Source organism: Misgurnus anguillicaudatus, chromosome 10 (genome assembly GCF_027580225.2).
Source record: "Misgurnus anguillicaudatus chromosome 10, ASM2758022v2, whole genome shotgun sequence".
Taxonomy (NCBI): Eukaryota; Metazoa; Chordata; class Actinopteri; order Cypriniformes; family Cobitidae; genus Misgurnus; species Misgurnus anguillicaudatus.
This window is the reverse complement of record NC_073346.2, coordinates 37,395,626-37,422,099: the sequence shown is the minus strand read 5'-3', so window position 1 is coordinate 37,422,099 and position 26,474 is coordinate 37,395,626. Positions and strand designations below refer to the sequence as shown.

Below are 26,474 nucleotides of genomic sequence, written 5' to 3'. Positions count from 1 at the left end.
AGATTATTGTGTTCACATATCATGGCATTTCCATGATACTTCAATGCAGGGATAGGCAGTTTTTACAGATGCATGTATTTTAGGGTGGTCCTTATAATGGGTCAAATGTTCAACTCTCACCCCCTAAATGTAAGGATATCAATAAAACACACTGTGCAAAATTTTGAATTGTTCGTACAATATCTAATGGTTGCTCAAAGCCTTTGAATATTTTCCGAAAATCACATATTTTTGCAAAAAACGGTACCATTTAAAAACGCACAATGCACATAAGACTTGCTTTTTGGAGGGTAACTTTGTTCCAGTTATTTCAGTCTCTTCTGATCCGAGTAACCATATAGCGGACTTGCTTCGTGTTGCTTCAGGCATTGTCTCAGTGTATATTGTCTATTGTGCTTCATTCACATTGAAGCCTTCTTGCTTTGAAAGACATATCACAACTAAAACGGGAGTTTTAAATGCATGGAGTCCATTACTGCCATTAGTAAATATATTTTTAAACAATTATACATGCTAGCACAAAGTATCACATAATAAGCAAATGTGTTAAACGTCAAAGGTCTTGAGCAACCTCTAAGTATTAATTAATATTGAAAAAAAAATGTCTTATTTATTTATTTATTTAAACATATCGGTGGGGTGAGAGCATGAACTTTTAAAAGTTGAAAAATAAGGACCACCCTTTAAATGCGTATTTGAAATGCAAAATACTATTTAGTTTTTTTAAAGCTTTTAGTATTTGTCAAAATTTCAACCTCAGCTTTAATGCATGTGATCTTTGACTTGATGGCCCCGTTAAGACTGCAAAGTTTTAAGAGTGACAACCACATTTTAATGCAGTAATGAATACCCTAAATCAGGGGTGTCAAACTCAATTTCATACCAGGGGACATCAGCATTACGGTTGTGAATGTATAATCCTTTTTATTACATTGCATAATTACCTCTGCATTTGATTACTACTGGTTTTGTTAATAACTCAATAGCTTTAAAAGTAGAAGCCCATGACAAATAACCTAAAAAGAATAATCCTTCAGTTTTATAACCTCCAACGCATTAAATATAGGCCACGCATTTGTTAGACACAGATACCTGACACTCTCACATTACCTGTCATCATTTCTTGCCATCTTTGCAAAAAGCTGTGATTTTTTTTTACCTGGCTTTTGGGTGACTGATTGACAGACGTCCCATGAGTTTAGTGTTGTACAGATCAGTAGTTTTAATCGTTCATTAAAATGAATTGGTTCAAATTAGTCAAAAAATACTTTTGCGGGACAAAAATATTTTTGGCGGCTGCTAAAAAAAATCAATGCAGGAAATACCCTGCAAAAAATAAAAGAAGCTCTTGCGGGCCACATAAGTAAAATTATTTGTAAGCTCTCGCGTAAAAATAGGGAGCAGGCCGGATTTGGCCCACAAGCCTTGAGTTTGACACCCCTGCCCTAAATGATTGTTCAATGTGTTACTGTGCATTCAGACCACCACCGGTGAGAGCGTCAATAAAAGCTCTGGCTGCCCTGCCAACAACGCTAAAGAAAAGTTGTAGTGGACGCACTGACCTTCGAATGCATTCTCTGAACTCCTCTCAGGCAGAGGTTTCCGCTTCCGATTGGTTGCCGCCGAACATTTCCGCCTTCCGATTGGTTGCCGCCGAAGCCCGTCATATCTCATTACCATAAAGTTGAGCTGATTTCAACTCTTCTCGACGCTCACGCTGTACATGCTGCTCGTCGCCGGCTCTCATTGAAAATGATTGACTTCAGGCCACTTTAATGCTCTCGCCGGTGGCGGTCTGAATGCACAGTTAATGAAACAAAACTAACTCCCAAAAATGCAATGATTGACACATAGGTCTGCCATCTTCCATGCTTGGAATTCGCTGTATTTTCGGGGCAAAAACCAGTATAAATGGCACGAAGTGTGAAAATCGTGCAATGCAAAATTTCAATTCCATTGACTTAAAATCTTTTTTGTTGTTTTATTTATTGGTTTCTATTTTTTTTTTGCTATTTTTTAACCATTGTCGCTTGGGTTTAGGGTTAGGTCAACTTTTTGTTACATAAAAATGACATCCTAACCCAAACCCCAATTCTAACCCCAGCTTGAAGCGACCATGGCTTATAAATAGACAAATTCCTGTATATTAAATAACCTTCTTAAGCAAATCTCAAATCTAACCCTAAAAAAAGTGAAAATGGTTTGAAAAACAGAAAAAATGTAGGAACCAATAAATAAAACGACAAAAAAGATGCGCCATTTAAGTCAATGGGAAGGACTGGTGTATCATATGCTTGCCAAATTGGAATTTGGCGTATGTATTGAATAATTTTTAACACTTTGTGCCATTTATATGCATCTACATGAGACTGTTGCAAAAACATGTAAGTATTTTTGCCAGGCTGCTTTGCAGAGCACTGTTTTGCAGGGTTGCCATGTCCATGTGTATTTTTGGGCTTAACTGTTTTGTGCCATAACTATTTTTTATTGTTTTGGAGTTGTTAAACTGGGAAGGTGCGGGTAACAATATTTAAGTCATATTTTCAATGTAAAGCATTTGAATTTATTTTGCTTGGTTTATTATGAGCATGTTCACTGGTTTTTGTGCAAGATTTGGCAACACAACAAGAAGAGAGACTCTGATGTGCATGATGCACATTTAAATTGATCATCTTATCAACAACTAGTTGTTCAGGTCGGTTCTGTACACACTGCACAGATTTTTTGTAAATGCGGTTGTCACTACTGTAAATGACTCAAATCGGTGTGTACAGAAAAGCACTAAAAAAATGAAGTGACAAGTGAATTTAGCCACAGTGTGTACAGGGTCAGTCTAGCAGTGGGTGAGCATATTTTCTACATTGCTATAAAGGATTGTCCTGCAATATTTCATATATTTCATACTCCATTACTCACTGCTATGTCTATTTTTAAAATGTGAAAAATGTTTAAACATTAAATATTTAGAGTGGTTTGCCTTAAAAACAATTGTTGACAGGTTTCTTTGCACATGCTCCAAGTTTATTTCACTAGTTATGCATTTTTTAACTTAACAATACTGCATTTGTAATTAAATAAATTTATTCCACACAGCATTTGGTATTTTATTTTAATCCATTATAACTGTTTTTTTATATTTTTATTTTAAATGCATTTTTATGTTTTTATACCCATCTCCGCTCCAATTTAAGTATTTTTTTAATTTCAACCTGTTTATCCGTGTCTTTTCTTTGTATTTTGTCACTTTGATGTCCAGTGAAAACTTGCGGGATGAACCTGTTCGGACCTTCAGGAACATTCACATCACCCAACTTCCCCATTCAGTATGAAAGTAACTCTCAGTGTGTTTGGATCATCACGGCCAGTAACCATAATAAGGTAAGCTGAACACTTTTAGATAAGTAAGACTGTTAGTATCACAAGCTCAGATCAGGTTTTTATACCCTGAGCACATGTTTAAAAATGCATTAAAGCCTCCTCAGTTTCTGCCTTGACGTCACAGAGCCGTGTACCAGCATCATACGGTCCAGCTTTCTTATGAAAATAATTATCCAGAGTAATCATTTTATCTGAAAGGAGCATTCTGGATGCTTTTGTTCTGCTCTTGTGAATCATTCCTAACGTTTTTTAAAACTTCCTGGAATGATGAGCTATCCATATCTCGCATTAGTATTGTAATTTTTCTCCTGACTGCGGAGGCGTCTCCCGGTTCCTCTGTGTAAGACACATTACACCTCATCACCGCACCTCAGCTATTGAAATAAAGTTTCGGGTTTAAAAAGCGCACGGTGAAAACCACTAAGCATATCGTTAACCGTTATATATCAGCCTGATGTATGTGCAGTTTAGCTTTAATATTTCAACGATTTTTCAGAGGTGCGTAACAACCTACCTTGTGTTCGCAAAATGTGTTTTTTTACCCGTTTCGTGCCAAGCCATTAGCAACAAGCAGATAGCTGATTCATATCCTCAATTGCTGTTAAATATGTGCCCTCCTCTGGTGAGAAATGCAAATGAGCCCTAACAGACATCACATTATTACCTCATTTGTCTTCGCCCGATGGAATTGCAAAGTTCAAATTTTATTGCGTTTTTCCCGCGCCCATTATCGGAGACCCATGGGTGGCTCATTGGAATTATTATTGTGTTAACACAATAAATGAAGTTAATATATGAACTTAAGGGGACAAACTAGAACTCTTTTTTTTTACGGTGTCCGCGGTGTGGGTTCATCAGTCTGGCGATAATTACATCAGTGTGGAGAATTTATAGCATATATAGACACAGACAACTCCCTTAGGTAAAGGAAGATTTACGGCTGGGCATAGCCGTTGTGTCCTTAGGGCGCCATGGTTCTTACTTCCGGAGTTTAGACGTATCCACCCGCTGAGTCGCACAGCCGTACGTGACAGCAGCAGTCTAGAGTAAGTTAGGGTAGACCTGACGAATCCCTCGCGCCCCCTGCTGGCTTCCTGCTGAAGTCGACTTGCATTTTTCTATAATAGCTTTAAACATTCAGAAGGTGCAATTTTTATGTTCGTATTAAACTAAATGAAAAGTGGCAGCAACCCGTAAACGTGTGTCTCCAAACACACTTGAGGGTGATTATGCAAACAGGACGTTGTTAATGTACAAGCGAGCGTTTGAAATAAATACAGAACAACCCGAGCATGTCGTTCGACTGTTTAGTATCCAAGCTTGATTGAAAGCACTCTCTGAAATTTGTTTTGTCCCATAATTGATGCGCTGCCTTCCCAGCTCCAAAGTCCCCTGTGAATTTTCCACTTAAAGCTGCGTAGTTCAGCAGAGGGTACGCAGAAATATACCGAAATACACAGGCGACATATGCTACGGGCACGTACCGTCCCCCTTGAGCTCGGGAATATGTCTTATTTATTAAGAATAGTATGTTTCATTTATATTTGATGGCATGTGAAGCGCTCTAGAACAGAGAAACTTAATTAAAAGGCCCAGTTCTCATTGGGAGTGATTGAGGGTGTATTGAGAAATCCCCACCGGCCCTGGTGCTTCATTGATTCCAGTGGCTTTCCATTAGAAAGAGTTCAACCGCTAATGCAGTGTGTTTTTTCTCTCCCCCGTTACAGGTTATTCAAATCAATTTTGAAGAGTTCGACTTGGAGCTCGGATATGATACGTTGACCGTGGGAGACGGTGGCGAGGTCGGGGACTCGAAGACCATCATACAAGTGTAAGCTTTAACGTTATCGTTTTTTAATGCTGTGCTGGTGCAGAAATGGTGATGCAATATTTTGACTTATCAGTGCAGACATGTCTACGTAGTATGTCTCATTTTAAGCGAGTCAAATAAAATAGACTTAAGCTACAGCTTGTATGTAGCTTTGCAGCTGTCAGCTGTTTCAACAGCACGAAAGGCTACATAACCATAAACCTGCCAGATTTTAAATCCTCTCCCTGCATTTTTTATACCTCATACAAGTTTTCGTTCACCTTTCACAACACCTTCTGCCAGTCAGGCGAAAATCTTGGCCAGTCTCTTCTGCGAACGTCTTCCTGGTGCATTTGCTTGGCGGTATGCCGAGCTGGAATCCATTTAACACCCTCGCAGCATTCTTCAAGGACAAAAGCTTTCTCACTGCCAGATCTCTCTAATACATACAGTATACCTCAATTAATGCCTTACATGGTGTTTATACTGCGGTGATGGTGTGGCATTTTAAGATTTTAGTCTATTTGGGCACTTGTACTATGGTAATTCTATGGTTTTTACGGTACCATTTACACTAAAGTCAGTGATACCATGGTGCTTTGGATGTAGTACCATGTTATTGTGTAAAATGTAAAATATTTTTATATTTTCTTAAAGTCGATGTAAAGGTAATTCAGATAATTGTTTTTAAACATATTATACACTGCAAAAAACGATTTTCAAGAAAAAAATTTCTTAGTATTTTTGTCTTGTTTTCAGTAAAAATATCAAAAAATTCATAAATTGGGATGCTTTTTCTTGATGAGCGGAACGACCCAGGAAAATAAGTCTTGTTTTTAGACCAAAAATATACAATTTAAGTGCTTTTCAAAAAAATCTGCCAATGGGGTAAGCATTTTTTCCTGAATTTAATGTTTAAGAAAAATGTTCAAGATTTTTTGCTTACCCCATTGGCAGATTTTTTTGCTTGTTTTATGCACAAAATCACTTAAAAACTAGACTTATTTTCTTGGGTCGTTTTGCTCATCAAGAAAAGCATCCTAATTAAAGGATTTTTAGATATTTTTACTGAAAACAAGACCAAAATACTAAGATTTTTTTTCATGAAAATCATTTTTGTTGTGCGTTTTAGAATGTATCGCTAAATACGTTACAACGACTATGAAAATGTAGTACTACACTGCAAAAAATGATTTTCAAGAAAAATATTTCTTAGTATTTTTTTCTTGTTTTCAGTAAAAATATCAAAAAAATTCTTAAATTAAGATGCTTTTTCTTAATGAGCAAAATAACCCAAGAAAATAAGTCTAGTTTTTAAGTGATTTTGTGCATAAAACAAGTAAAAAAATCTGCCAATGGGGTAAGCAAATTTTTCTTTGAATTTTCTTGAATTTAGTATTTAAGAAAAATGTTCAAGATTTTTTTGCTTACCCCATTGGCAGATTTTTTTGCTTGTTTTATGCACAAAATCACTTAAAAACTAGACTTATTTTCTTGGGTCGTTTTGCTCATCAAGAAAAGCATCTTAATTAAAGGATTTTTAGATATTTTTACTGAAAACAAGACAAAAATACTAAGAATTTTTTTCTTGAAAATCATTTTTGTTGTGCATTTTAGAATGTATTGCTAAATACGTTACAAAGACTATGAAAATGTAGTACTACACTGCAAAAAATGATTTTCAAGAAAAATATTTCTTAGTATTTTTTTCTTGTTTTCAGTAAAAATATCAAAAAAATTCTTAAATTAAGATGCTTTTTCTTAATGAGCAAAATAACCCAAGAAAATAAGTCTGGTTTTTAAGTGATTTTGTGCATAAAACAAGCAAAAAAATCTGCCAATGGGGTAAGCAAATTTTTCTAGAATTTTCTTGAATTTAGTGTTTAAGAAAAATGTTCAAGATTTTTTTGCTTACTCCATTGGCAGATTTTTGTTTTTGCTTGTTTTAAGCACAAAATAACTTAAATTTGATATTTTTGGTCTAAAAACTAGACTTATTTTCTTGGGTCGTTTTGCTCATCAAGAAAAGGATCTTAATTAAAGGATTTTTAGATATTTTTTACTTAAAACAAGACAAAAATACTAAGAATTTTTTTCTTGAAAATCATTTTTGCAGTGCATGTTGGAATGTTTTGCTAAATACGTTACAAAGACTATGAAAATGTAGTACTAGATTGTAGAGTTACACCGTTAAAAAGTTTTTCTCTATTTCTGAGTTCAGGATTGTTTGGGCGGGGCTATAACGGTGGCTTGATGATGCACTGGAGCCACGAGCATGGCCCCACCCCTAACACAATCTCGAGCATCCATTTAGCTTGTAGCTTAATTAAAGGGATAGTTCACTCAAAAATGAAAATAATGTCATTAATGACTAATCCTCATGTCGTTTCAAACTCGTGAGACCTCCGTTCATCTTCAGAGCACAGTTTGAGATGTTTTATATTTAGTCCGAGAGCTTGTTAAACCTTCATTGAAAATCTATGTACGGTTTACTGTCCATGTCCAGAAAGGTAATAAAAACATCAAAGTAGTCTATGTGACATCAGTGGGTCAGTTAGAATGTGTTGAAGCATCGAAAATACATTTTGGTCCAAAAATAACAAAAATTACGACTTTATTTAGCATTGTCTTATCTTTCGCGTCTTTTGTGAAACGCGAGACTAAAATCACGTGACTGCAGTGACGTGGATGACGTGTTATCCTCAGACGTATTTTTTTTTCAAACTTACAGCGTGCGTCTCCCTCAGACTGTAAATGAAGCCCAGGCGCAGAAAAAAACCAAACAATAAAAAACAGCTGGGGCGCACCAGATGACACGTCAGCCGCGTCATACGTCATCCGCGTCACTGTAGTCACGTGACTTTAGTCTTGCATATGCTCTTCACAACAGACGCGTAAGAGAAGACAATGCTGAATAAAGTCGTATTTTTTGTTATTTTTGGACCAAAATGTATTTTCGATGCTTCAACACATTATAACTGATCCACTGATGTCACATGGACTACTTTGATGATGTTTTTATTACCTTTCTGGACATGGACAGTATACCGTACTTAAATTTTCAATGAAGGGTCAACAAGCTCTCGGACTAAATATAAAACATATTAAACTGTGTTACGAAAATGAACGGAGGTCTTAAGAGTTTGGAACGACATGAGAGTGAGTCATTAATGACATTATTTTCATTTTTGGGTGAACTATCCCTTTAATTTAAAGCACATTTGCATGTTTAACTTTAAAAAGATTTATTTGTCATCTGTAGTATTTTACATCAGCTGTTATTGGACCGGCTTTTGGTCATTTTCTTTTATTGGTACATAAAACATATCTGTCCATTTTGCACAAGTTTAAAGTTTTCTGATATATTGTAGTGTTGTGTAATGGTCACATGATGTGCTGATTAAACAATTAAAATATAAATGTATGTTGCATTTATTTTAAAATAATTTATTTACATTATATGATTTAATTGTTATTGATTAATATTTTCATCAACTCAGGAATCCCCTGTTTTGGAAACCCCGGTCTAACAAATACAAATTAGAATTAAATTACCATATTTTTTTTAGGAGCATACAATAACAGCACCATGTTAATAGTATTGTCTGAAGTATTATGTTAATACCACGGTTCACAAATTCTCGACCATTCTTTCATCACCAAAGCATACCCAAATATCGTGATATTACTGTTTAGGTTTTGCACTGCTGTCTTGTAAAGCTCATAAACTCTTTTGTTGGCTCCGTATCGACAGGTTAACGGGAAGTTTTGTTCCCGATCTAATCGTCAGTATGACCCATCAGATGTGGCTGCATCTGCAGTCGGACGAAAGCGTCGGCTCTATTGGCTTTAAAATCAACTATAAAGGTGAGCCTGTTTTCAGCTCGAGCCGCACAGAGCAACTACATAAATCACTGCACTAAATCAAAACCTTTCACATCACCTCTCATCTTTCGACCTCTGACAGAAATTGATAAAGAAAGCTGCGGAGACCCCGGCATCCCGCTGTATGGCCTCCGAGAGGGCAGCGGTTTCTCCAACGGAGACGTTCTGCGATTCGAATGCCAGTTTGGGTTCGAGCTCATCGGCGAGAGAACGATTACTTGTCAGAATAACAATCAGTGGTCTGCTAACATCCCCATCTGCATATGTAAGTGTTACATTGACCGGTTGTTATGGCGAATAAAAAAATTTGGTCTTATTTAGTGTAGCGTTCCTGTAGCTCAAGCGGTATAGTTGGTTCTGACAACGCTGTGAACTTGGACTGATTAAATGTTCACCCAATTGCACCATGAGTCACTTTGGATAAAAGCATCTGCAAAGTTCATGAATGTTAATGTTAATTTACTCACCTTCTTGTTGTTCCAAACCCAGTTTTTATTGTCTTTCATGGAACAGGAAAGTATTTATTGCACTTTTCTGTACACCAAAAGTAGATTTGAAGAGTTCACAAGCAAAAGCCTTTAAGTGCGTCTGACATGTTTTCTTGTAAATGAGCATTTTTATAAGGCTCTTATGTTTAGATTTAGTCATTTTACTTTAATGGCATTGAAAAGGTTATTAGTCAGTAATTGAAATGCTTTATTTTCACTTAAGTCATTTCATTGGTATTAACAAAGTGCATGCAAGCTCCACTTCTAAAAACCTCAACTTTCCACTTCTTTGTACAAGACAAAGTAAACATTTGCAAAATCACTGAAGGTGCAACTAGAAACATTGCAAATGATGAAAGTCAGAATGTAAAATAAGGAAACTGAACCACACATTAGGGGGCGCTGTGATGCATGTGGCTGCCACATTCGAGTGGATTCAGGTACTCACAAGATCCCAAGTTTGAATGTTGACGTGCCGTTTAATGGATTCTGCTAACAAATATTTTTTTCTGAATAGCTTGAGGCCGGGATTAAGCAGATTTAAAGTGGAAGTATTTGGTGAACGTATAATAAGTGCCGAGAGCATTCGGTTTAGCAGCTTTTGCATCTGAGCTCTTCATTTATACTTCCAGTCGCTAAAGTCGACGGCAGTCAGGTCTTTTAGGAGGGGTGACGATTGATACGTCAATTATATTTCAAATGATACTATTCATTGATGCCACACATAAAATATCGATATGAGATACCGATCTTTTTATGCTCTCCACGCCCTCATTTCTTGACTTCCATTTACACATTTCCGCAAAAAGCACACATTTTTTGTTTATTTTCATCTGCTAGTGTCAGCAAATGAATGCAATTCAGCAACAAAGCGGTTGTAACAGCGAAAACACTGTGAAAGAGACAGAAGACGAGCGTGTGTTTTAGCACTGCAGGTGATATTGTCCATGCAAAACCCAGTTGATTTTTATAATAAAAAAACTTGAAAGAGACCACTGCTGCACTTTTTTGACTGTTAGGGGGCGTGCACACCAAAGCTTTTTTTACAGGCTAAAAACGCCCGGCGGATAGCTTTATTTCAGCCGACTGCCAGCTTTCTTTAGCTGAGCGCTTTAGTTGCTGTGATACTTCTGCTTTGTTTATCAGATGTTGTACGATGCGCCGGTTGGTTGTTGTGATATTTGTCCCGCCCCTCCTCCACTGTGATTGGACGGCCGCGTGAGAACTGACATTGATGAGCTGAGCTTTTCACCCAAAGTTGAATAGTTTTCAGCTCTCGGCGACCAGTGCTAAGGGGCTGGACACACCAAAACTTTTAAACGCGGCTGAAAACGCCTTTAGGGGGCGTGCACACCAAGGCTTTTACGCCCGTGGCCGGCGCATGTTTTCAATTGTTTTCAATGGAAGCTCAGCGTTTTTCAAATAAGCCAGCAGCTAGCGGTTTTTTTCCGCGCTGAAAACCGGCGCAGAGAGTTGAGAAATGTTCAACTTTGGAAGAAAAGCTCCGCTCGTCAATGTCAGTTCTCACGCGTCCGTCCAATCACAGTGTAGGTGGGGCGGGACAAGTATCACAGCAACCAACCGTCTCACAGCTGACGTATCAGAGCTACCAAAGCGCTTAGCTGAAGAAAGCTGGCACTCAGCTGAAAAACAGCTGGCATTCGGCGTCCTCAAGGCGTTTTCAGCCGCGTCCAAAAGCCCTGGTGTGTCCAGCCCCTTAGGACGCTGAATGCCAGCTGTTTTTCAGCCGAGCGCTTATGTAGCTCAGATACTTGAGCTGTGAGCCGGTTGGTTGCTATGGTAATGTCCCGCCCCTCCTCCATTGTGATTGGATGGCCGTGTGGGAACTGACATTGACGAGCGGAGCTTTTCACTCAAAGTTGAATCTCTTTGAACTCTCGACGCTTAGCGCCAAACGCGGAAAAACCACAGAGCGCCAGTTTTAAGCGCAGAAAAAAACGCTAGCTGCTGGCTTTTTTGAAAAACGGCGAGCTTACATTGAAAACAATTAAAAACATGTACCGGCCGCGGGTGTAAAAGCGTTGGTGTGCGCGCCACCCAAGTGCGGAAAAAACGCAGAGCACAGGCTTTCAGCGCGAAAAAAAAACGCAGGCTGCTGGCTTTTTTTTAAACGCTGCACTTTCTTTAGAAACAATTGAAAACATACGCCGCCATAAAAGCTTAAGTGTGCACGCCTGCTTAGATCTGAAGTTTTGTGACAGATCAAATGCTTTATTGTTCAAATTAATAAATTGTATTAGCTACCTCAGTGATTGTCACTACTGCACATTTTTCACAAAATACTGAAAGACTTTGACTGTTGCCATCATAAACTTGATTTTATGTGACATTTTAGCCCTCATTATTTATTTTTCTTTATTTAAAAAAAGTGTATTTTTTGTTAGTTTTTTCGTTGTAAATGTTCCAATTGGGACAGAGATTGTGCCATGTTAATTAAAGGTTTATATATTATATATTTTGTTTGCATTTGTAAGTTATTAAAAATGTAAATGCTTAACTAGGCACGTAATTTTAAAATATCGATTAAACAGCCGCAATTGCATTGAAGCGGTTGACGTACCGGCAAATATCGCATCACTGGCAGAGACGAAATCGACATTGTACTGCATCGTAGGGCTAGGCGATATGGCCAAAAAAATAATCTAGAAAATGGAAAATGTTTCCACGCATTTGGATTTCGTGATTCCGCCCGTGTTATCCGCATCGCGAAAATCATGGGGCTCTACTAATAAATGAATAACTTGCCTTATCTTACTCCACTCCTTCAAGTCTAACGTAATTGACACTGTGATTGTAAACCAAGAGTGTGTGCCGCATCCGGAAGTGCTTGCACAACATTACGCACAGTGCGTAAACATTATTGATCACTTATCGAATTGTCGTTATTGTTTTATCGGTGAAAAAATATATAGGTAAAATTATAGTTATCGAATTATCGCCCAGCACTACCGAATCGTAATAAACTGTCAGATTTACACCCCTAGTCTATTCTGCTTGTAAACCATTTATGCAACATTACGCAACATATTTGTTCAGATGTTTTCACTCAAACCCAAGCACAAATTAAGTCGAAGGTCGTAGATCACAGGTGTCGTAAACGTTATATTCAAGTTTTTTCATCAGGAAATATTAATAGCAAAATTCTTCTACCTGCTAGCGTGAGAGCTCATTATGAAGATAAGTGCTGATGAACCTTTGTGTCCTTTAGAGGAGATAAGACATGTGTCTTGAAATGAGGTCGGACTAATTAAAAACGTGCTTTATTTCGACACGTAAACAAAATGACTGCTGTGCTGTTAAATATGGCTAACAGCCTCGAGAATACAGCTGCGTATTGCCAGATAATAAGAGAGTCATTCTCAGGGAGCAACAGCATCGGCGTACCATAGAAAAGTTTGGTGTACCATACAGTTTAATACCATTACTAGTTTGATAACAATACAGTTATATTTGAAGAAAACAGGTGCAGATTTCAAAAGATTTCCTTTCTGTCTGCTGTATGCCAACATTTAGCATTTTGCCAGCGTCTGGATGCGGTGAGGAATATTGGCAGAGCTGATGCCCTTTAAATAAACATTTTTTTCGCCATAATCTAGCGTGTTTCTGTGTAAAACAGGATAGTCATGAAAAATAAATGGAGATATTTTATCCATCAGCAATTGATTGGATCATAAAAATTCAAAAAGTGGGCTTTTTACCAGAATGGAGTCGGGTGGTTTTATGGAAGGGGTATAAATGTCTTTGGGTCTGAAAAAATATTACAGTACTTTTATTTAAATAAAGAATTGTAAAGACAACATTTTTATTTGGAATAAAACGCACCAATAGACGTAGACCAGGAATGTGTTTCTTAATATTAAAGTAAGGATTCATCTTTGAAGATTTTAATGTTAATTAGACTTATTAGATAGATTGGACTGACACAGCATCTTCTATCTCTCAGTTCCCTGCATGTCCAACTTCACGGCTGCAATGGGTACGGTTCTGTCTCCGGACTATCCCGAAGGTTACGGCAACAACCTGAATTGCGTGTGGTTGATAGTCGCTGAACCGGGCAGCCGCATTCATCTGGCCTTCAATGATTTCGATCTGGAGCCTCCTTACGACTTCTTGACGGTGAGGGACGGGGAGCTCGGGGATGCCTCGGTGCTGGGACGCTTTTCCGGTGCGGAAGTGCCATCCCATCTCACCAGCAACTCCAACATTTTTCAGCTGGAGTTTCAGGCGGATCACTCCATGTCCGGTCGGGGTTTCAACATCACGTACAGCAGTAAGTATCTCCCTGTTTTGAATACCAATTGCATTTAAGCACACCTACTCTTTCCTTATTACTTGGAATGAGAGTAAAGTCATCAAAAATGTATGTAGTGACCATGTAAATAATATATAATGTTATAATATTAAACAAAACTATCCTACATTATGGATTATTTAAGGTAGCAAACTTTTGCCTAGATTACTAACTTAATGTGTTTGCAACCTGGGATGCTTTTTAAAAAAGTTTTCTTTGGTTTTCCTTCACTGTTACCTCAACTTTTTAATGTCCTTTAGATGAAAATGTTTTTAAAATAAATAAAGGGAACTTAAAACTCTTTAAAATGTTTTTCCTTGTGGCAGCATGTAGTGCATACTTTGGTTCTGAATATTTTTATTTATTTATACCGTATTTAAGCTTGTATTTTTTATAAGGTGCATTTTAAAACTTTTTAATAGTGCTGGGCAAAGATTCATCGCGATTAATCGCATACAAAATAAAAGTGATTTTTGCATAATATATGTGCGTGTACTGTGTCTAATTATTATGTATATTTAACCACACACACATTCATATATTCATTTAAATTTTTTTATTTATATATCATTTTTTAATTTATATTTAATATAGATTATATAAAAATATAAATAAATATATATAAACATGTAAATGTTTCTTAAATACATACATAAATGTGTGTGTATATATTTATACATAATAATTAGACACAGCACACGCCCATATATTATGCAAAAAATCACTTTTATATTGTATGCGATTTATCGCGATTAATCTTTGCCCAGCACTACTTTTTAATTGTTACTTATCAGTAAAACTTAATATGATGCTATGCGAACAGGAATGAAGTTTTTTGTTGGCACATACAGCGTTGTCTGATTCCTAACAGTCTGTGAGTAAGACAAATGGAAAGACATATTTACTAGATTTAAATCGTAAGCCATTTATCCACCAGCATCAAAAAGCTTAATCCTGTTCGCCGAACATCAAACCATCAGCTCAGCCAAAACAATCCGCAAATGCCCGTGTGACATGCGAAACACTTTGGATGATTACCCACAATCCTTTGATTTTTACAGCTAGGTATCCCTCTACGTGTCTGCTGTTTTCTTTTCATTTTATTAAGTAAATCACGTCACAAGTGCTCTTCTTTGATGTCATTTATGCAGCGTTTGGACACAACGAATGCCCCGATCCCGGAGTGCCCATGAATGCCAAACGCTTTGGTAATAATTTCCAGCTGGGAAGCTCCATATCGGTCGCGTGCGAGGAGGGCTTCATAAAGACGCAGGGCTCGGACACAATTGTGTGTGAGTTGGAGGCAGGAAAGGTGATGTGGAGCGGACTGATCCCCAAATGTGAAGGTACATTGTCGGGAATTCTGAACTGTTGGGCTTCAGATTTTTCAGAACGTTTTTTAAATTCAATTAGGATCCTTTGAACCTGGCCGTAAAGTGGTTTGCTTCCTCCTCATGTTAAAACTGTACCAACAGTCATTTCTAAAGGACGTCTGACCTGTAATTGGAATTCAGAAGAATTGGTTTGAATGTTGAAATGGTTTCTTTATTGCTCTTTCACTCCTTAAAATCAAGTTTTCAATAAGAACCCAAATGGTTTTTACAGAACCTTTTTAAATAGGTCATATAACTCAGGTCCACTTATAATATTAGTGAAGGTTTTATACTAAATATCTGGTAATTTAGTTTCATTGTGATCATTTCTCACCCTCTCTCTCTCTGAGCATTAAATAAATAATTTTTGCTGTCATGCATTTAAAATTTCTAACACGTCAATACCCGATTTACATATGAAACCAGAAACAACTGAGCAATGCACATGGCGGGTTTGTTGTCGAGACTGGTCTGGTTTGTCTTTTTGTGATAATCTGTCATGATTTGCATAATTTGGATGCACCGATATGGAAATTTTGGCAGATACCGATAACTGATAAGTCTTTATATTTGGGGGCCGATAACCGATATATATATATATATATATATATATATATATATATATATATATATATATATATATATATATATATGCCGATAAATATTCATATTATTTTCACAATGAAAAACTCCCAGACCGTGGACATCTTGTCTTTGCGCTAGACTAGCATACTCTTCTTAAGCCCGCAACACGTGTCATCTTCGTGCTATGTCACAGAAAGCACCAATCAAAACTCCACATGGCCAGCAATGAGCAAGTGAAGTGGTTCAACAAACCAAAATAATCCATCATTTATCGGCTTTCATTTATCTGCCTAATTTTGCTATAAAACCGATAACCGATAATATTAAAAAGAAGCAGTTATCGGCCGATAACAATATGCCAGCCGATATATTGTGCATCCCTAATTTATTGTATACATAAATCTATGTAGAAATAATAAAATCAGACTGTAATGACCTCGTTCAAAATAAAGTACAACACAAGCGCTTTTAGGATACGACAAGCTCAGAGTGCTACACCCATAATTCGTCAGACTTTCCCACATTTACTCTGTTAGTATTGTCTGTTTTTATGGTTAGTTTGCTTTACTCACTGCGTTTCCAATAAAGATTTGCGCAAAAAACTATTGTGAAATGATGCCGTTTCCATTAACCGATGTTATGAAACTAAAACATACACTGTAAAAATGTCTGGGTTATTTTTGACCCATAATGGCTAAATATTGGACAGAACACACCGCTCGCTTAAAATTGACCCAATGCTGGGTTGTTTTAACCCAACTGCTGGGTTGTTATACCCCATGGTTGCATAACATCAACCCAACATTGGGTCATTTTTTAACCCAGCATGTGTTCGGTCCAATATTTACCCATTATGGGTCAAAAATAAATGTGTAATTTTGTTCTCACAATAAGTCATTCCAAAAATCATAGTGATGGGTGTGTTTGACTTTATACGGCCGTGGGCAGGCTGACATGCGTATGACATCAAAATACCGCGAGAGCGACTTTAAAGCATACAGAGCAGTCGACTCCCGAATCGCTCTCGCTGGGTTGTGCTGTCATGCGATTGATGGCTCTTGTGATGCCACATGAAGTCGAACACATCCTTTTCTGTCTTGTCCTCCAATCAAACATACCGTGGCATATTTAAAGAATGATCTTGTGACTTTTGCGCATGTCAGGTGACCTGTAAATGTTTCCATTGCAATTTTCCGATATATTCCTTGTTCGAATTGCCTAAAAAAACCACAATTCACTTGAACATATACACTTTTTTTTTGAGTTTATGCAAAATTGCTGTGTTTCCATTTAAATTTCTTCAATTTGAAGGGTAATGGAAACGCAGATTATGCCTGTTGTACGTCAAGTTCCCCAAAGAATCACCAAAGAAATAATGAGACCATTCAAAAACGTTATGCAGTGAAAATAGCTCTTCATAAGAATCCAGCAAGCACTTTTGCATTAATCAGTCCTTCCAGAAAAACTCTGGAGTTTTTTTGTGATTGTTGCGGGCAAAAATCATTGAACTTGTTTTCTTAATAAATGCAATTTTATGCGATAAACATTGCGGGAATTTGCTCAAATTGCGGCAACTTGCAAAAACTGTTGCAGCTTTTGCAGCTTTTCATTGATGTTCATGTTGCGTAATTACGTCACTTCCTAACATTCCCATGACAACAGGGGACATGGCTGCGGATGTGTGAAGTGATTATGAAATCATGCAAGCCCCGAAATCTGCAATTTATGCTGCGAAAGTGTGGCGTATTTAAAAAATGCGGCCCCTACATAAATATGCAGACTTTGGCTGACTATGCATTGAATCATGCGATCGCATAATCGTGTTTTTCTGGAGGGACTGATTCATATTCGTCCAAACACAGCCCATACATCTAGGCAAATACAAGGCAAAATTGTGTCTGTCTGTGAAAAATAAAAAATAGACATCTAACCATAGCCCAAAAATGTATGAAATTTATTAAATAAATAAAAAAACAAAAAACACCTTGTAATCGTAGACCACGTTTACATGTACCCTCATAATGTGATTATAATGGGATTCTGGCAATATTGCGATTATACTTTACCTCAAGTAAACACAATACTTTGATAAAATAACGAATTAAGCGCATAATCACAGCAAGTATAATCATATTGAAATAGGCAGCATACACCCTTTTTAATCGCAGTATGCGGCCATGTAAACACTTTAATCGCATCTAAACCGCACTAACTGAAGTGCACATGTGTTTTTGTCATGCACCTTAAGCGAGAATTTGTTTTAAACTTGACATTAGGAAAGTTTTTTCTGAACTCTGTCAACACGACTCGCTGTTAGCTGTCAGCCTTGATCCCGAAACAACTCAAATAACGCGGCAGCAACGTATAAAATCGTTACATGCACTGTCCCAAATGGCACACTCCTTAGGTATGGACTTCCTCAAGAGTCCACACTTTCATGACATCATGTAGTGCACACCTTAGGGACCCTTGACAAGAGTTCACGAGGGAGCACCTAAGGCATATTTTGGGACAGACTCAAGCGTCACGCTGGAAATTGGAAGAAAAGATGCCCATCAGTGTGAACTTCTCCCTTGCGTCTTCTGATTGGTCTGACTGCTCTTTCACAAGGACTTTTGTGTTGATAAAGTGAGCGAGTGCAGTTGCATTAAGGGTGCAAAGGGGGTGCTGATGAGCACATTTCGAAGCGTAAAAATGACAGATGGGAACACCCTACGGACTCGTAGACTAAGCGAGCACGCGCAATTTAAGGCCACGAGACCAAAAGTCCACATGAAGTGCACCATTTGGGACAGGGCCAATATTTCCGTCTTCATCATGGCATCGAATAACGAAATACGTCCATAAGAACGTGTTTGTCATTTAATGTAAATAAATTTAAATAGTGGACAATATATGTGAGTTCATCATTTGTGCTCTGCACTGGGTTATGAGTGAATAATAAACACAATCAATAGCCAATCATCTGAAAATAAAAACTGCATATAAGCCGGAGTGAAGAGGCCATTAAGTTATGGAAAAATAGCATTATTGGTGTACATGTAAACTTGGTAAATGTTGACTTTGCTTGCATGATGGAATATAAGACATCTCACAATTTATTTAGGCAAAAAATACATTCAATTTCAAGCTTATTTTAGCTAGAAGTGGGTTACTTATAGCTGGACTATCTCAGGTCTATAGGTAACCTAGAAGGTGAAATGACAGCTATTGCTTGCTGTAAACTGGATCTTTTGCTGATCCCATAAACTTTTTATGGTGCTATGAAAAAACCATGAGCCTTTGTTTTGGAAAGCTTCCTGATTCTCCTCACATATACGTTTGATGATGGACTGGTGTCTGTTTCCCACAGCGCCCTGCGGAGGTCATTTCACAGCGCCGGTGGGAGTCATCTTGTCCCCGGGGTGGCCCGGTTACTACAAAGACTCCCTGAGCTGCGAGTGGGTCATCGAGGCCGAGGTGGGACGTTCCATCAAGATAAGCTTTGACAGGTCTGTTGGATAGCTGAGAGTACAGAACACACTACGCCTTTATTTGGATTCATATCTGGGGACATCAGCCCTGCAGGAGGACTAATCTTTCAGCACATATCACAGTTACGCTATAAAAAAATAGGAAGGCAGCTGGGTTTTATTTATTTAAACATATTTTTATGCAATGGCTGACAGGAAATGTCACATCTTGGTGTCTTTGTGACAGCTGTAGGCTCTGTGATCTGCAAACTTAACTGATATTCATGCCCGCAATGTGACAAAAAGTCAACATAATCAATGTGAATTAAACAGCATCATTGATGCATTAATTAAATATTTGGAAAAAGATTAGTGGGTGTCATAAAAATGTGCCATTAAAATGAATTACTTGAGCTTTTCAAAGTTCACAAATATAAGAAATGTGCAATCACTGGCATCAGTTTTACTTCTGAAGAATCTTGTTTTTTCCAAGGTAGAAATAAGCCGACGCAGCAACATTATTCATACGGTAGCTCCACTTCTGTATGTTTTGTCATCTAATCCTTTGGGTTGTGTAGGTTTTTATAGAGTATTCGGTAACAGTATGCCGTGAAATCCAAGTTAATAAAGTATAATGTCAAATGTAATTGAATGGTAAGCCCTTGCTGATCGCAAGAAAGTTCACGTGTAGAAACGTATGAAGAATGATATTGTTTCAGAGTAATGTTTGTCACAGCGCGTAGACATTGTGCACGCGGGAGACGGTCGCCATTACTGTCTTTATAAAGGATTACCTAGCGTTTCATCGGCTTGGCCCGATACATGTGTGCCCCGCTAGCTGTATAAATCTGGTCCGTCGCGTAGCGCCCGTTGAGCCTCCTGTGAAAGAGGAATGGAATTAAACTATAGTTACAAATGGTTGACTTTATTTCATTAGCATAGCAATGCTTCCCTCGAGTCAGGCATTGAAATGGCATCAGAGATTGAGTCTGATACCAAGACTCCTGGGAGCGAATGCCTGGAGATATAACACAAAAGAGCATTTGACCGGACCCGCTAGGATTTTGGATCTTTGCAAGTAAGGCTTAGCAGCCATTCCTTGACATTATGTATTGAAATATTTTTTTTCTTTCATATTCTGTCATTATGTAGTTGCTTGTTGTGACTGTCTGGCATTGTGTATCATGAATTCAATGAAGTACCTACAGTATTTCTTGTTGACTGTTTAAACAGTACATACTATATAGTATGTGTGGGTCCAGTATGCATTCGAAACACTGCAAACGCCATGTTTGCAATGTCATGTGACTAATGTAACAACTAGGGGTGCACCGAAATTTCAGTGGCCGAAAATTTCGGCCGAAAATGGCATTATCGGTTTCGGGCCGAAATAAAAAATCCAGCCGAAAATGTCAACCGAAAATGAATGTCAACCGCGCCCCTCCCATCTGTGCGCTAGCGCTTGGGTTTCACTCACGGTGATCAGTCGTCACCCACACCTCCCCTCCGTGCTCAAGCAGGTTTCACTCACGGTCGAGCTGTTTGCACGCGTCTGCAAAGATTAAGCATGTCTTGATGTGTAAACTTTAGAGAGAGTCGCGTTAATGTGTCTCATACTGTAATCCATTAGCATACATTTGGCGAATAAAGCAATGAAACACAACGTAATGTTTTTATGTGGAGCGACTGTTGCGCTGTTTGAGATTCACCCTCCTTCTCTGTTTGTGCGCGCGCGTTTAAGTGCCCTCGGTAGTGCACATACTAGAGAGACGCGTTTAAAAAAAAACAAACAAGCAAACATAAAATCTCGCTGTTATTGACAGGGCACATTAAACAAAATTCTCCCCACCGTATTCTTTTTCTAAAAAAAAAAATTGTTTATGTCTTAAGTGTATGTATAGATTACAGTCAGATTAACCTACTTAAGTCTGTGTCATTAATGTTAATCAAACAACCCATGACAAAGAGACCAATAGCTCAAAAAATAATAATATATTTAATTTATACAATAAAGACAGTGTTATGATTCATTTAATTTGATTTCTTTAATGCTAATTTCAGACCTTATTAAATGTACAACTTTGTTCTTTTTTATAAATTTCTTTATTGTTTATTAGATTTTTCCCACCCGCTTTTTGCTGATCGGAAAAATAATCTGATCTGTGCCTCAAAAACTGTAATGTGATCCGAACTGTGAGTTTTTTGATCCGTCACACACCCCTAGTAAAGTTAGTACACAGTGATAGCCATAAATGCATTTGTCCTAATAATTGGCATAATAATTTCTTTCGGTGTTTCGGTTTCGGTTTTTCGGCCTTGGTTTGCTTTTTTCGGTTTTCGGTTTCGGCCAAGAATTTTCATTTCGGTGCATCACTAGTAACAACAATCGTGAAAATAATTAACTCAGGTGTTGTTACATAAGTACAGTTTAACCACAAGCAATACATTTCACTTTTGGCACATACATCACTTCTTACTATACATTTGAAAAGAGTCGCAGGCTACTCATACGGCAAACATATATCTTTTCACATATAATTTGAAATGTGTTTACAAAAAATTTTTTTCAGCAATATATTTTTTGGCCTTTTTTATATATTTTGAAATATATTTTAAAAATAAATATATTTTAAAGCATTTATATTCATGCATTGGTAGAAAAACGCTGTATGTTACAAACCTGTAAATGTAACAGGTTTGAAAAGATATAATAATTTTATATTTTATACATACTTCGTCCCCTTGGAATTATAAGGTTCTATCTGCGTTCTGAGCAGTTTTGAGATATTGAGCTTCAAAGTTTTTGCATTACATAAAGGAAAACTTACATGGGGGAGAAGTTTCTTTCAAACATGAAAATAACAGGGACCCTAAATGCATTCTAAATATACAATATCAAAATCCTCTCAAATTTCTAAATGTGGATTTTTGGAAGGGGTCAAATGCAGATAGAACCTTCTAATTCTAAAATAACACTTTTCGCTAAGAATTATAAGGTTCTATCTGCCAAAACATTATTTAAACATTAAATATAAAATTAATGTTGTAACAATTTTTCAACATGTGTTAGAAAGTAACATTTTAATCCTTTCTATGACATTTAATATTTTTATTTTTAGCAATTTTATCTCTAAAAGTCTGATATTACATTGCTCTTTTACAACATTGCTTCTTCCCTCTTCTGCCTCAGTTTCTCTACCATCGTCCTATATATGTCGGGCTCATTACAAAATAGACAATTTTGTTTACGCATGTTATACCATTCCCTACTGAAAAATCCAGCTAAAACCAGCATAAGCTGGTGAGCAGGTTTGAGCTGGTCTCAAAACTTGGTTTTAGCAGGTCTCCCAGCTTGATTTTAGCAGGTATTGCTGGTTTAGTAAGCTGGTCTAGCTGTGTTTTTGTCACTTTTTAAGCTGGTCTAGCTGGACTTAGCTACTGCCACCTTAAACCAGCTAAAACCAGCTACCAGCTTATGCTGGTCTTTGCTGGATTTTTCAGTAGGATTGAGCAGCTACAGGCTACAATCATTCTGAAATCATTTTAATACTGAGGTAACTGCTTCAACAATCTTTCCCATGTTTACATTTTGACATAACGATCATAACTTACTGTAAACACACTTTTTTGGGTAGGATAGGTTAGTTAGTTTTTTCTGTATGTTTTATCTTAGTGCGTGCCTCTTAATATCAGGAAGATATTAGAAGCTAGCACTGCTGGCTAGTGTGGTGTCTATCAAAACAATCTCCTCAGCAAGACCTAAAACAAAAAAAAAGACTGCCCCTACTGAAAAATCCAGCAAAGACCAGCATAAGCTGGTAGCTGGTTTTAGCTGGTTTGGGGTGGCAGTGGCTGGTATAAGCTGGACCAACCAGCCTGGCAAAGCTGGTCAGGCTGGTGGGTCAGCTGGTCTTCCAGCATGACCAGATAGGTCCAGCTAGACCAACTTAAAAACTGACCAAAACACAGCTAGACCAGCTTAAAAAGTGACCAAAACACAGCTAGACCAGCTTAAAAAGTGACCAAAACACAGCTAGACCAGCTTAAAAAGTGACCAAAACACAGCTAGACCAGCTTAAAAGTGACCAAAATCCAGCTAGACCAGCTTAAAAAGTGACCAAAACACAGCTAGACCAGCTTAAAAAGTGACCAAAACACAGCTAGACCAGCTTAAAAAATGACCAAAACACAGCTAGACCAGCTTAAAAAGTGATAAAAAACACAGCTAGACCAGCTTAAAAAGTGATAAAAAACACAGATAGACCAGCTTAAAAGTGACCAAAACACAGCTAGACCACCTTAAAAAGTGACCAAAGCACAGCTAGGCCAGCTTAAAAAGTGACCAAAACACAGCTAGACTAGCTTGCAGCAATGCCGGCAAAAACCAAGCTGGGAGACCAGCTAAAACTATCTCACCAGCTTAAGCTGGATTTTACAGTAAGGTGAACTTGCCTAAAATTCGGGCTGTCGATCTTAAGGTTTCTTAAAAACTTTGCGTTGCGTGCCATAATCCTCACAGATATTGTGTGTCTGTGATTTTTCCTGTCGTCAAGGACAAGGCCGGCAACACCACATATAGGGACAGTTTCCCGGACAGGGATTAAACTAGTCCTAGAATAAAATAAATGTAAGAGCTGTAAACTGAAAACATATCTTAAAATACATCAGTGCCCTTATAGCCTCAAAATGCACATAAGTAATACTTTTAGTAAGACATGTTTGTTAAATATTTTCTAATGAAACTAAGTTCTAGTTCTGGCTTAAACTAATCTCTGTCTGAGAAACCACCCCATAAAGTTGATCCTGATTGGTCCCCTTCTGTGCATTCGAAGTGCTGATTAGCTCACGCAGATAGAACCTTATAGAGCCAAGTTAGAGTTCGATTTTGTAGATAGAACCTTTTTATTTCTTTAATAAAACGTCCCAAAATGTACAAAACTTAAAATAAAACATAACATAATGTAAATAAGTTGTCACAGAGTAAGAATATGTGAATAACTCAATTTTGACAAAAATGTTAGATAGAACCTTATAATTCCAAGGGGACGACTTATAGTTTATACATTTTATACAAACTTTGATATTTTATAAAAGTAAACATATATTTTTTGACATTATTAAATTAGAAATTGGTGCCACCTGAAATACATTTTCAAATACGTTATATTTTCAAATTCAAAAATAAATTTAATTAAGCTTTACCTTTTACAAAATGTATTTAGCAACATAGTTTCGGCCAAATAAACACTTTTTTTTTGTATGGGTAGGCATACAATATTTCAGTATTTTTAATGTCACTTTTTAAATCGGTCAGCTCCTCAGATCCCATGGCCTCATGGGATAGAAAAGTGTTTGTCCGATGCATACTAAGAAATCTCGATGGTAGCTGTAAACCATGTGTGTATTGCTCTCATATTGTATTTGCATACTGTGGTTTAGGACAATAATAATTTTACATACTAATTTTTGCATACTAAATAGAATAAAAAAGGTGAACACTAGCCCTGCATCTGAAATCACCTTTTTGCATACTTCATAGTAGGTGAAAATCAGTGTTTAATGAATAGTTTGTCTGAAAGGTTTTAGTATGCAAATAATAGCATGTGGGAAATAACCGGATGGTCCAATGCTCCAAAGAAGATTTCTTATTATGCATCAGAAGACTTTTTTATCCCATAAGGGCATGGTAGTTGAGGAGCTGCCAAATTCAAAAAGTTAATAAATAAAAAATACTGTAAACTTTAAATTGCATGTCTCTTTCAAGTGTAGGTGATATATGTACTAAGAAATAACTTCCTTGTTCTTCAATTCTACTTGTTAAACAACACATGAGGAAATTGTTGATAGTATGTTATACTGAAGGTCAACAAACATGGAGAGTTTTTAGAAATCATATGGTTACAGTGCTCCTTAACACTACACACACACACACACACACACACACTCTGGTTTCCGTGTTTTGTGGGGACATTCCATAGACGTAATGCATTTTATACTGTAAAAACTGTATATTCTATTCCCCTTACCTACCCCATTCCCTAACCCCAACCATCACTAAAAACTTTCTCATACTTCACATTTTCAGGAAACATCATTTTGTTTGATTTATAAGCTTGTTTCCTCATGGGGACATCAAAATGTCCCCACAAGGTCACAAAAACACTGGTATTCAAGGCCTAGTCCAAATAAAGCTGACTTGTTCTTGATTTGGACTCGGCATTCAATCTCTGATCTTGGTCTTGACTTGGACTCTAGTTGGATTCGACTACACCACTAGTTGGGGTGCTCAGCTTGTCCTATATGTACATAAGGGGGTGCAATGAAATTCAGTATACCAAATAAATACATAAATAGAATCTTTTCAGTCAGTATTGGACGTTATTATTCTGGGGTGGTTCCTGTGACATGTGGGGTCCCCCAAGGCTCTATTTTGGCCCCTTTATTGTTTTCTTTATATATCCTTCCTTTAGTTTGAAAAGCATGGCTTATGCGGATGATAGTCAACTTTATTTGCCTCTGAAGCATAAAAATTCTGTAGACTCCTTCAGTGCCTGTCTTTCTGATGTCAAAGCCTGAATGTCCTTGAATTTTTTAAAATCTAAATAAGAGTAAAACAGAGATCATTGTGTTCGGCTCTCCTGAAGTCCCAAATATTTATTTTGGAAATTTTGGTGTTTTATCCTCTTCAGTTAAATCAGGTGTTTAAATCTTTGGTGTTTTTTCCGATAGTGCACTTAAATTTGATGGGGAAATAAATTGAGTTGTAAAATAAGGTAAAGATCTTCCTTTCTTTTAAGTACTTGGAAATTGCAATTCAAGCTTTTATTTCTTTTATAATTGATTACTGTAATTCTCTATATTTAGGAATAAATAGTTCTTTAATATCTAGATTACAAATGATCCAAAATGCGGCTGCGCGTCTTTTAACCGGTGTTTGTAAATGCAAAAATATATATTGTTTTGTGCTAATGTCTGTACATTGGCTTCCAGCATGTTTTAAAATAGATTTTTGCTCATTTTTAAATCTTGAAATGGCCTTGCTCCCCTTTATCTCTCCGATCTGTTGTGGAAATATCGTCCAGGAAGAACTCTTAGGTGTGCCAACCAGAGTCTGTTAACTGTTCCAAAGTCTAAATTAAAATCTAGGGGTTATCGAGCTTTCGCCATAGTCGCACCTAAACTTTGGAACAC

At 37.2% G+C, this 26,474-nt stretch overlaps 1 protein-coding gene across 6 annotated transcripts in view; it reads left to right on the top strand.

Moving 5' to 3' along the window:
* The window catches only part of csmd3a (CUB and Sushi multiple domains 3a), a 489,960-nt gene that overhangs the window by 134,932 nt on the left and 328,554 nt on the right, over positions 1 to 26,474 (top strand). For all 6 annotated transcript variants that reach the window (XM_055211335.2, XM_055211334.2, XM_055211332.2 and 3 more), the window contains 7 exons: positions 3,257 to 3,378; positions 5,106 to 5,209; positions 8,943 to 9,055; positions 9,156 to 9,338; positions 13,526 to 13,852; positions 15,025 to 15,219; positions 19,184 to 19,322. In XM_055211335.2, the coding sequence (XP_055067310.2) occupies positions 3,257 to 3,378; positions 5,106 to 5,209; positions 8,943 to 9,055; positions 9,156 to 9,338; positions 13,526 to 13,852; positions 15,025 to 15,219; positions 19,184 to 19,322 (1,183 nt within the window). The remainder of the gene's footprint in view (positions 1 to 3,256; positions 3,379 to 5,105; positions 5,210 to 8,942; positions 9,056 to 9,155; positions 9,339 to 13,525; positions 13,853 to 15,024; positions 15,220 to 19,183; positions 19,323 to 26,474) is intronic.